At 41.7% G+C, this 12,670-nt stretch overlaps 1 protein-coding gene and 1 non-coding gene across 2 annotated transcripts in view; one reads left to right on the top strand and one right to left on the bottom strand.

The window, feature by feature from the left end:
• Ppp4r1 (protein phosphatase 4 regulatory subunit 1) overlaps window positions 1-12,670 on the top strand; it is a 56,211-nt gene that overhangs the window by 7,194 nt on the left and 36,347 nt on the right. The window contains exons 2-3 of the mRNA XM_005361328.3: window positions 11,052-11,184; window positions 11,840-11,946. Of these exons, the coding sequence (XP_005361385.3) occupies window positions 11,052-11,184; window positions 11,840-11,946 (240 nt within the window). The remainder of the gene's footprint in view (window positions 1-11,051; window positions 11,185-11,839; window positions 11,947-12,670) is intronic.
• Window positions 3,746-3,852, bottom strand: LOC113457695. Its single transcript, XR_003378204.1, has one exon. It is a non-coding gene; the product is annotated as a U6 spliceosomal RNA (small nuclear RNA).

The raw sequence follows: 12,670 nt of genomic DNA, 5'->3' as shown, positions 1-12,670 counted from the left end.
TTTGCGTTTTGTCAGGACAGTGATGTGGTCATTTTATTTGCTCAGCACTCCAGCCTTTCAGTTCCACTTCTGGGAAGTAATGTCTGCCAGATTCCAGCACTGTAAAAGGCAGGCTCCCCTCTTGTAAGGAGGGGAGGAGTGATGACTGCCTGACACTCTCCACCCCAGTTAGAGTGACAGCTGTCTGTCCTGAGTCTGTCAGACTTACTTACTGGAACTCTGCCTGCAAGGGAGCTCCCTGGTCATTTTTCGGTATGTTTATTTGTTAAAATATATTAAAGTCCCATTTTTATTACTTTAGTAGTAATTTCATACATGTTATATTAGTCAGGGTTCTCCAGAGGATCTGACTGATAAAATATATAGTCCACTAGTCCAACAATACTGTCACCAATGGAAGGTCCAAGAATTTAATAGTTCTTTATTTTATGAGGTTGGATGTCTCAGCAAATCTTCAGTATGCATCAGAATTCCCATGAAGCATGCTCCGATGCCTGTAAAAGAATGGACTTGTGAGTGAGAGAGCAAGCCAGCAGGGCAGGCTTCCTTCTTCCCTTCTTCCAGTCCTTTATATAGGCTGCCAGCAAAAGGTGTGGCGGTTATAGGTGGATCGTTCCACCTCCGAAGATCAAGAGGAGCCAAGCAGTGCTGGCTCACACCTTTAATCCCCTCACCCAGGAGGCAGAAGCTGGAGGAGCTCTGAATTCAAGGCCAGCCTGGTCTACAGAGTTCCTAGATAGCCGGGGCTACACAGAGACCTGTCTTGAAAAACAAACAAACAAAAAATTAAGGTTAAATAAAAGTGGGCCTTCCCACTTAAAATGATTTAATTAAGAAAAATCCTCCACATTATCCCCGCTGCTTGGGTGTTAGTGAATTCCAGGTGTAGTCTATGATTACCTGCCCAGCTCCCTCAATGTAGACAGTGTATTTAATCGGCTCACCCATTACTCTGTCATCATCCCCTACTCTCAGGGATTGTCTTTATCTACTCTTCTACTTTTGTGCCTTTGGGGGCTGTAACCATCGACTTTCTTTAGGGCGCTTCTGTGAGCAAGGCTGAGGGGGGTATTTACAGTAGTGTGGACCCTTAGCAGTGGCCCCTTCTCCCCCAGTAACCTTTAACTGCCAATAGCTTCTTAGGGGGGTTGAGGCTCTATGGAGTCCCTCAGCTCCTAGCAACTGTTAACTGCTTATAAAATCCTCAGGGAAGGGTGTGGCCCTGTAAGCTCCTACCTTTTATAACAGAATGTTGACAGGCCCAGTCTTGGGCTGTGAGCTCTTGAGTGAAGTGGCCATGTCACGTCTGCAACACTCCTCCCCTTCATCATGCCTGAGCGTGCTGGTCCGCCTCTCCATCCCTGGTTCTGTGTTCTTATGCTGCAGTGTAAGCAGTTGCTAATAGTATTCCACATCTAAACATACCCACACCCTGTCAGAGAGACTAACGCTTTTTGTGTAGAGTTCCTTCTTCTCAGCTGACAAAAACCAATGCCTTTTCAATAAAAATTTGTTTACTGTTTGTCACAGTCAGTGCTATATTCTGCCTGGTCAATTGCATTAAGAGCAGCAATGAAAACAAACATTTTAAGTTGTATGATTGAAGAAAAGTGTGTGTGTGTTTGTGTACACGTATGTGGAGATCAGAGACCAGTTTTTTTCTGTCACTCCTTGCTTTATCTGAGGTGAGGCTTCCCACCGAATCGAGTTGACTTTTGGCTAGAGCGGATTGGATTACAGAGACTAACTGCACTCAGCTCTTTATGTGAGGGCTGGGGGTCTGAACTTGGGTCCTTCACTCACTGAGCCATCTCCCCAGCCTGGAAGTTCACATTTTAGGCTTCTCTTTGGTACAGAGAAACAAATTCGCAAACATAAAGTCATATTGGGATAAAATTCTGTGGTAAAAATGGAAAGTGATTTGGAAGAAAAAAGAATGTAAAATTCAGTTTAGTGGATTTCTTTACTGGTTTCTTTAAACAAGTGGAAAACGCATCTCTCATGTCTGTCATGAAAATATACCTGCAGGTTGGCATCTTAGGCTTTTCCCTTCAAAAGTCTTGTACTTTTGAAATACAAAATAACAAATAAAACAGTTTTATTTATCAGGCCATGTGTGTACCCACACGTATGCATGCCGTCTCAGATATGTACCTCCTTAGGGTGACCTTTTCGCCTTTGTTTTGATTTTTGTTTTTGTTTTTTAAATCTCTTTTGAAATAGAGATTTGGGCCATCATTTTGTTTTTGGACAGGGTCTCTACACAGCTCTGGCTGTCCTGGAACTCAGTAGACCAGGCTGGCCTCCAACTTGAGAGATCTACCTGCCTCTGTCTCACAAGTGCTGCGTTTAAAGGTGAGCATCATCTTTTGGATTTTTGCTTAAAATGACCTCTTTCTTGTCCTATTGGTCAAGCTTCAATCGCATCTCACCCCCCCCCCAAAAAAAACAGTTTTATTTATCAGGCCATGTGTATACCCACATGTATGCATGCCGTCTCAGATATGTACCTCCTTAGGGTGACCTTTTCGCCTTTGTTTTGATTTTTGTTTTTGTTTTTTAATCATTTGGTCCATACCTGTCACTATTATAGTAGGTGCTATCCTATTCACTGGTTTCATCATGCAGAAGGCACATTGAAATTTTGTGTTTCTAGTAACAGTCCTAAATGCAGAGTTTGCATGTGGAGAGGCCTGATATTTGTGGGCTCTGTCAGATCTTTATAGACAACATCATTGTTGTTGGCTCTCAGTGTAGTGATATACTCCTGTATTCCCAGCGTGGAGGAGGCAGCGGCAGAAGCATCATTGCAAGTTCAAGGCACAGTTGGGCTACATAGTAGTTCTTATTTATATTACTGGACCTTGTCTGAAAAAAAAATAGGGTACAAACAACTACTTTGTAAATGATAAAATCTATTCTAATTAAGTAATTGGTTAAGTTCAAGTAGATAGTTCATAAGTAGCCTCAGAGCATGAGAGCTGAACCTAGACCTGGTTGAGATTTTCGTTCTTTCTAGCTTTTAAACTTTTAACATTTTAGATCATGCTTTCTTGTAAAAGGCTAAAAATTGGGATGTTTCAACTACTTGGATTTCTGTTAAGTGCAAGGAGGTAAGTGTGCTCTTTGCACGGACAGCAAGACTGGCTTTTGTGACTTTGTTTTTATACAGAGAAGTACTCCATTGTTAATATAAATATTCTTGTTATTCCTTTGCTTTGTCATCTTCTTTCCTGGGTTTAAAATTATAACAAACTACTTTTCTCATGCTCCAGAATTAGAAGAATATGTGTTTAATTTAACTTACCTGGAAGTAATTTTCAATGGGCTTTGAGATGTGAATGGCTAGATTCCTATTAGGAGTCCATTCTGTTTGAGTAGGACATTTGTAGGCCTGATTGGACTCAAATTCATGACCCTCCTGCCTCAGCCTCTTAAGTTCAGGGATCACCAGGGCTGTACATTACATAGTAAGTCTGAGGACAGCATGCCTTATACTGTCTCAAAAAAAAAAAATGAGAGAAAGAAAGAAAAAAGAAAGAAAGAAAGAAAGAAAGAGAAAAGAGGTTAATGGATAGTAGTTTATATTACTTTTGTCTGGCAATCTTTCTTTTTAATGGAAAATAGTCCTGCCCAATTTTAATTAGCTGGGAATAGTTGGTTAGATTTAGGGCTGGCATTTTTGTTTCATTATTTTTTTGCTTATTTCCTACTTTTTCTTTTGGATTGGCTACTTTCTTTTTTTAAAAAAATGGAACACTTAATGAATTTGTGTGTCATCCTTGAGCAGGGGCCATGCTAATCTTCTCTGTACCGTTCCAGTTTTAATATATGTGCTGCTGAAGCGAGCACGGGTGACCACTTGTGCTCCGTTTTAGTCCTCTTTCCCTCTGGTTATCCCTTTTGTATGTGTTACCATCTATTTAACGTGAATGTACTAGGGTGAAAATGGCTCAGTGCTTGCCTTCTTGTATGATTGAGGCCTTACATTCAGCTTTCAGCACTACTGCCAAGCTTGACAGCCTGCATTTCATACAGCATCCACATGGTGGAAGGAGAGCACTGACTGTCACACATATCCAAGGAAATAAGTGTTTAAAGTGTAAGTTTAATGTACTGCTTCAAAAGACTCTGGAGACCTTTTCACAAACCTGTCCTGTGTATTGACCCTTACAATCTGATGCTATTTTATTTAAAGATGCCCTGTCATCCTTCAGGGTATATGTGATGCAGGAATTTTTTTTCCAGCAGTGATAGGAAACATTTTTAGTGATGTTTTCATATGTATGCATTACATCTGATATTTAATATACATATATATCATTGTTGTTTGTATTGTTATAGGGTTTATTTTTATTTTTTTAGTTTCTTTTTGTTTGTTTTGGTTTTTTGAGACACGGTTTCTCTGAGTAGTCCTGCCATGTTATAGACCAGGCCAGCCTTGAATCAGAGATCTGCCTATCTCTCTTCCACGTACTGGGATTAAAGGTATATACCACCATGCCTGGCCTTGTTGATTATTTCTAAGTTTCTCATTATAACCGGTGGCAGGCATTTGCACGGTAGGCTAGGTAATACAAACTATAGTCATCTATAGTAAGGTTTTATGGCCTTCAGTGGGATGAAATCTACGGTTACAGTAAGTCCAATCGAGGACAGTGTAAAAGCAGGTGTGGTGGTGACAGCTCAGCATGCTGAGACATGAGGACCCTGAGATTAGGGGCACGTGGGCACGTGTAAAGGGGGTGGACTTCTAAATAGACCAGGGAAGGTAACTCACAATGACTCCATGACTCCTGACTGAGGCAGCAATACTAGAACTAGAAAAATGAGCCTCTTACTCCTGACTGGAGCCTGATTTTTGTATAGAATATCATCCATAATTGATAGAAGGGTGACAAGTTAGGAACAGACATGGTTTTCCTCTCGTCTTAAGAGTCTGTTTTTCAGATGTGGTTGGTAAACAGGCTAAATTAGTGAGGATATTTATTATACATAGATATCTGTAGGCCACCTTCTAGACCTGCATAAACAATTTCTGAGTCTTTGATAAATCTCCACACTGTCTTAAACACAGCAGTGTGTTTAACAATAGCTCCCCTGCTCTCTACCTTTTATGATCCACAGTCATGTTTATCTTTAAGGTGAACACATGTGAGACGATGAAACAGTTTGGTCGTAGTCGTAGAGTTCTAGAGCCCACATGAAGGTGCCTGATGAGATCACGCTAGTGCAGCAGCCTTACATTGTGAAAGAGAAAACTGATGGCAAGTGAGTGTCCAGTAGCTTTATAGCCTTTAGTTCATAATGCATAAGGTATTTTATGAATTATAGGTTAGAAACTAGGTAAAAATTTTCTGTACTAATTATGTACGTGGTTTAGTGTTTTCTTAAATCTATTTTGAAGTCCCTGTTCTTTTAATAGATATATTTAGGCCTTTCACAATTAATGGTCCCAGTTATAATATGGCTGGGTTTAAATTTCTTCTGACTTTTTTTCTACCTATGGATGCTATCTCTATTTTACTCCCTTTGTCTTTTCTCCCTCCCTTCATTTGTGTTCTTTATGGACTTTATTTTTTATTCACCTTTGATTTTAAAAGTAATGGTTGCTTTCAAGTTTTTAATCTGGGTGTGTTTTATTACAGCTGTGACTGATGTCATGTAGTATCTCTTCATGCGGCAGTTTGCAGAAGCATGCTCTATGCTTTTCTAGTCTTCTGACTTGTATGTTTATGTATATATTATACTGCTTATTACTCATTTTACTGTATATATTTTTGCTTTACCTTTCAAAGCTCTTAGCCATTTATTTATTTATTTTTGGTTTTTCGAGACAGGGTTTTTGTGTGGCCATAGCTGTCCTAGAACTCGCTCTGTAGACCAGGCTGGCCTCAAACTCACAGAGATCCACCTGCCACTGCCTCCTGAGTGCTGGATTAAAGGTGTGCGCCACCACCTTTAATCCAGCTTAAGGCTTAGCCTTTTTCTTTACACCGTTTCTGATACTCCTTATTCCTTTGTGTAGATGTAGATGTAGGTTCTCTTCCTCTACTGAATGTCTGCTGACGTCACCCTCTGCATGTCTGCAGAAGCCTGTAGGTGAAAGGTTTCTGGCTGTTGGGTATGGAGTGCTAGACTGACCTTACTTTCTTTTTCAAAAAAGATTTCTATTTATCTTTTTATCTATTTATGTTTTGTCTGCATGTATATATGTGCACCACGTGTATGCAGTGCTGGCAGAGTCCAGAAGAGAGCATCAGATTACCTGGAACTGGAGTTAGAAGCTAACATGGTCTCTGTAAGAGCAGCAAGTGCTCTTAAACACTCAGTCATTTCTCTAGCCCCTGATCTTTGTCGGGACTTTAAAGTTGCTGCTCTACTGACTTCTATAGAAGCCTATGGAAGTCTTGTTCTGTTTTATACGTAAAATGAGTCAGCTCTAGTGTAAAAGGTTCTGTGACTGGTGTTAAGCAGTTTTATTGTAGATAGGTGCATTTTTCTTCATGGTTTTTCAAATAGCATTGATTCATTGACTCCTTTGGGCCTATGCATTAATAGTTTTCATCAAATTGAGTTTTTATGGGGTTCATCATTTCTTCAAATATTATATTCCCCTTCCTTTGCAGACTTCAAATGTATGCATATTAGAATGCCTGACATTTTCCTATGGCTGAGTGATACTCTATTCTGCTATTGTTTTGTTCCTTCCCCCTCACTCCCAGGGTTTCTCTGTGTAGCTTTGGAGCCTGTCCTGGAACTCACTCTGGTAGACCAGGCTGGCCTTGAACTCACAGAGATGTGCCTGCTTCTGCCCCCTGAGTGCTGGTATTAAAGGCTTGTGCCACCACTGTCTGGCTTTTGTTTCAAATTTTTAATGCTATTTCTTCATGTTCCCTGTTCATTTGTTTTATATAATCTGTTGATCAAACCTAGTGTATTTTTTTTCCTTCACTCAAAAGTCAGGGGCTTTTGAGTATTTATATTCCTTCCCTCCCGTGCCGTCCTGATGCTTCTAGGTGTGCACTGCAGGCTGTCTATGTGCTCTTCGCAGCTGCAGTACAGTTAGATTGTGTCTGTGTCCTTGTCTACTAGTCCTGCTGTCTTGATTAATTGTGAGTTTGGTGCTGCTGTTGAATTTGTCTGTTTACACTTTGTTTCCATATCTATTTGTTGTTTTTGTTGTTGTATACTATGTCGGGTACTAGCCTCGACAAAAATACCTTTCTCCAAAATAAGGGCCTGGAGATTTAGATACATAGTAAAGAATATAACAATGCGAATGAAAATAATAAAACAGAGAAACATATAGGTTAGTATCAGGAGGGAATTCCAATGAGTACTGAAAATTCGCCCATGTTTAATTTCCAACTACTTAAAATACTCTGACCCCAAAAGGTAAGAGTAGGACAAAAGACTGCATGAACATGATACGGGAAATGAACATGCTAATTAAAGTCACGGGCTACATTCATAGTTAAACATTCTGTAGCTAGAACCAAACAAGTCACACTTGTACCCTAAACCAAAACATTCTGTAGGCAAACCACTCCCTGGGTAGAATCCCAAGTTTTCTCCATAAAGGGAACTGGAACTTCCTTGGATCCTTAGACTCTTGTTTGAGGTAGGAACAGATCTTCTCTATTTCTGGAGCACAAGGTCTACAATTAGCACACCTGTTGACAGTAGCAGGCTTTCCCTCTGTGCTGTGACAACAAGCAGCCTCCTTACTACAGAACTCTCTGCTCAACACCTAGGTGGGGCCTTTGAGGTAGAAGCACAGGAGCCTTGTAAGTTCCTACTCTCTGACCTTTGGTCTCCTAGAAATAGGCTCATATTTCGGGCCTCTGCAATACTAGACATCTAAGGTATTGCCCTTGAGGGCCACGTCTGTTTTTGCAGTCACTTCTGTCACTGTGGGAATCACACTTCAGAGCCTGACCCTTGCGTGAGCATGAGAGCAGCCCTCTGTGTCCGACTTGGCTCCTCCGAGGCTGCTTGTGATCCTGTGTGGGTCGGGGTTATTTCTTCACTGTAGTGATGGAGACATGGACTTTTTGATAGAGATCTGTCCCCTGATCTCATAGTTATTCCTTGGACCTTTACATGTATGTAGTTCCAGTGTTCATCTAAAGACTCAGTGGACCTTCTGAAATGGATGTGTGATGGTTCAGGGGCTGAGGCAGAATTGTGAGTGGAGAGTCCACGTGAACCTGTTTTAGAAACTCAAGAGGAAGGGGACCAACCCTCTGAAGCCCTCCCCTAAGATGTTTAGTCCTGCAAAGTTTGCAGCTTTGTCCTCCCTGGATTATCAACTCAATCTGCCAGGATGTTTGAGGATCTTCCTGGTGTGGCGAGACCTGTTTTTCCAGGCAGTTGACTGTGGCAGAATGGGGCTAATCTCATTTGTTTCATTAACCACCTAGTTTATGAGAATAAATTTGGTCATTGTTATCATCTTTCCTAGAAGTGGAAGGGCATGTTTAAGTGGTTTACTTTTTTTTTTAAGAAAAGATTTTTACTTTAACAAGTTAAAATAGTCTTCTGTATTCACTTTAATAGTATTCCATGGGAATATTGTTTAGCGAGTTTTGCAGGATAGGCCCATGCTGCACACTCATTTAAGGCATTTAAAAATCCTTTTTAAATAAGCAACAACATTGGGGGGATTTGATTGGGAAGTCAATCTTTTGTATTATTAAAGTAATATCTAGGAGAAGTTTTTATAAGATTTTCCTTTTAACTAGATATATGTGTATATATGTATGAGATATATATGTATGTGTGCATGTATATGAATGAGATGGAAAGGTAGTGACAGGCACTGATGAGAAAAGGCAATTACTAGAGCAAGGGGCAGAAGTGCCATAAAGTAAGAATAGGAAAAAAAATTGCTGTGACCTGGGGTAGATGCCTCTAACTCTAGTGCTTGGGAGCTTGAGTCAGGAGGATTGCATGAGTTTGAGGCTAGCCTAAGCTATGCTGTGAGTCCCAGGTCAGACTGGCTGCATAGTGAGATCCTGTCCACAGACAAACAGTGAAAGTTCTTAGGGTTTTGGAAATGCCCCGGAACCTATTAGATGGAATTAGCGCCAGGCTTCCCTGCCAGCCTCATTCTGTTGGCCACTCCTGAACTTTAACCCATGTTTCCCGTTGACCACATACTTCATGTGTAACCGTGTCCCAGTTCTTTTCTTTCCTTTTATGTGTACAGATGTTTTGCCTGCATCACATGTCTGGCATGACAGTGGCCAGCAGAGGGCGTCAGGTCCCCTGGGACTGCAGTGCAGACAGCTGAGCTACCACAGGAGTGCCGGGAAGTGAGCCTATACCCTCTGGAAGAGCTTCAGTGGCTAGGAAACCACCGAGCCCTCTCTCCAGTCCCTCTTCTTTCCTTTTTCCTTCATCATGACAGGATCTTCCTGTGCATCCTTAGTACATAGCCTGTGTAGGCTTCAAACTCGGTGTGATCTCCTGCTTCCGAGTGCTGTGATTACGTGTGCACCACCATACCCAGCTTCTCTTAACTATTAAAAAGAAAAATTAAAACAAAATATAAAATTTTAAAGTATTTTTGCTGGACATGGTGGCACAGACTACCAGCACTCAAGAAGCAGAGATGGTGGATCTCTGAGTTCTAGGCCGACCAGGACTACATCGGAAGACCCTGTGTGCTAATTTGCTTCCTATTTCTGTGATAAACACCATGGCCCAAAGCATTTGTTCATTCATTCATTAATTCGTTTCTCTGTTTACCTATGTATTATGGCTGAAGGGTTTATTTAGCTTACATATCCTGATCACGGTCCGTCTTTGGAATTGGGGGTGGCGCTCAAGTAGAAGCAGAGCACCACCCATGAAGGGAAGCTGCTTGCCAACAACTCGCTCTCGGGTCCATATTCAGCTTCTTTTCCTACATCTCCCAAGACTACCTGGCCAGGGTTGGCACCCACTGTGGTGCCCACAGAGTTGCCCACAGGACAGTCTGATAGCGACAGTTCCTCACTTGACATTCCCTCTTCCCAAATAACACTGCTGTGTCACACCAGCACACCCTTCCCAGTTCACACTGCTGTGTCACACCAGCACACCCTTCTCAAGCAGCAGCAGCACTCACTTTGCCCGTGACTGTTGGTCCAGTTGGTTGTTCACAGCCGCAGTTCTGGAGAGCATGTCTGAATAGCCTCACTTCCCTACGCCCCTTCCTCCTCAGTCATCAGACAGTGGAGAAATGCCCTTGTCAGGTGGCCTGAGTGTGACGAACTCAGCAAACATAATGGACATCTCCCGCTCTTACCTTCCTCTCTGGGCGCTCAGAACTCTTTAGTCCTCCCTCTGAACTCTTGGCTCAGTCTTCCCCTCCAACTGCTGTGGCAGATCTGCCTAGGGCTGTGTACATACGCGTAACCATAATGATTGTCTTAGCAGACTCTTCTCAACAGAATGTCAGTTCTTAGAAAGCAAGCATTTTCATGACTGCTCCCCAACACAAGTCAAGTAGTTGACACAGTAGTATTTAATATTTGTTTAATGAATATAAATACTAATTATAGTTTTTAGTTCTTTTCCAGTAAGTGAAGTCAGACACTCTTCAGCTTTAGTGTCTTTATTATAGAATTGACTAAGTCAGTGTTTGCTTTTTCACAAGCTATTCTCACTGAGCATATATTTTACATATTTATTTGTTTGTTTTTAAATTTTTTGAGTCAGGATCTCACTTGTAGCCCTGGCTGTCCTGGACCCTACTCTGTAGACTAGGCTGGCCTGGAATTCACAGAGATCTACCTGCCCCAGCCTCCCAAATTTGGGATTAAAGGCATATGTCACCCACCTGCTAAACATTTAAATTCTTGATACTGAGTTTGTGTCAGCACTGGCTGTATGCTGCTGGGGGCTGTTAGAGTGTGGGTGGAGGAGGACAGCGGCTAGCGCTGGGCTGATCTGAAGATGTCTTACAGTTCTCTGTACCGCTCCGGAAACACACACTGCTCCAGCAGGCAGGGTGTGTTCCCGTTCAGTGTTATAAGGAGTGTTTGTGATGTCTCTGCTAGTTGTGGATGACTGCAGCTCAGAGTCTGACGTGATTATTCTATCTTCAGCCCTGGACTTCGTCTCACAAGATGAAATGTTGACACCGCTGGGGAGGCTGGACAAGTATGCTGCAAGTGAGAACGTGTTTAACAGGTGTGTGTGTTCTTCGTTAGCATGTAAGGGAAGAAAGGGGCTCGCCTCAGCAAGGATATAAAATTATCCATCCCAGAGGAAGTGCCAGGTGGCAGTCAGTGTCCCCAAGTTTACAGCTTGATCTCTATTGTTCATTGTCCTTTACTGCTTTTTGTTTGTTGTTGGGCTAATTTTGTTATTCATTTAATTGCTTGTTAGGGAGCGTGTTGCTCCTCCACCCAATGACATGACGCACTTTGTGTGTGCCAGGGCCCAGAACACAGCAGTGACCGAGAGCTAGAGCCTTCCTGCTGCACTCTGTTGAGGCTGAGTCTCTGCAGCAGATTTTCACTGTATATTAAAAAAAACTCATGCTAGTAAATATAACATTTAATATAATGAAGAATGAACATATTTTACTGTTAACTGTGATAAGAGGATAATTGAAATGAAAATTCAGTGACTACAAATTTCCCTAATTATTTGGATAAAGGTTTAAAAAGCTGATAATAATCTTATTTGTAAAATCGGTACAATTTTTGCTACCTAGGAAATTACGAGTTTAGTATGTGACTTGCAATAAGAAAAGCTGTCTTTATGAAACATAAGGTTTCTGTATTTTAAACTTCTGTTATGTATCGAAAGCATTGAACTCCATGGATTTCTTTCTGTGTAGACAAATGGTGGCCCGGAGTCTGCTGGATACACTGAGGGAAGTCTGCGATGATGAAGGAGACTGTGTTGCTGTTTTGGAAAGAATTGGCAGATTAGCGGATGACTCGGGTATGTGTCCACACAGAGAACAGGAGTGTGTTGTTACTTCTAACCCTGTTGGAGAGATTACCATGGTAAGAGAGTTCTTTAAGATTTCCTGAGACTTGGCAAGTGACCTACACCTGTAATCCCAGCACTCTGGAAAACCTTGAGTTCAGAGCTGTCCTTTACTACATCGGGAGACCCTATCTCAGAAAAAATTATTTATTTATTTATTAAAGATTTCCGTCTCTTCCCTGCCACCACCTCCCATTTCCCTCCCCTCCCCCTATCAAGTCCCCCTCCCTCCTCAGCCCGAAGAGCAATCAGGGTTCCCTGCCCTGTGGGAAGTCCAAGGAACCCCCACCTCCATCCATTTCTAGTAAGTTGAGCATCCAAACTGCCTAGGCTCCTACAAAGCCAGTATGTGCAGTAGGATCAGAAACCCATTGCCATTGTTCTTGAGTTCTTTTTTTTTTTTTTTAAGAAATTATTAAACCCACTAGTCATAGGGGGGAAAAAGATCAGTTTATAGTGCCACCATGTTGTCTTCTAGTCATTATTTTTAAGATGAAAATTGGCTTGTTAAAGACGGGAGAGCTCTCTTAGGAAAGAGGTAAACCTAAGTGCGGCATGGCGGTTCATGAGGAAGGGGGACTTGATGTGAACATTAGATAATAATGATGTGATGTTACTTAAGAGCTTTTGACTGTGGTAAAATGAACACAATGTAGAGTGTGACTTTTTTTTTTTT

This window comes from Microtus ochrogaster, linkage group LG4 (genome assembly GCF_000317375.1).
Source record: "Microtus ochrogaster isolate Prairie Vole_2 linkage group LG4, MicOch1.0, whole genome shotgun sequence".
In the NCBI taxonomy this organism is placed as follows: domain Eukaryota; kingdom Metazoa; phylum Chordata; class Mammalia; order Rodentia; family Cricetidae; genus Microtus; species Microtus ochrogaster.
The sequence above is the reverse complement of the archived record's forward strand: the minus strand, read 5'-3'. Positions and strand labels throughout refer to the sequence as shown.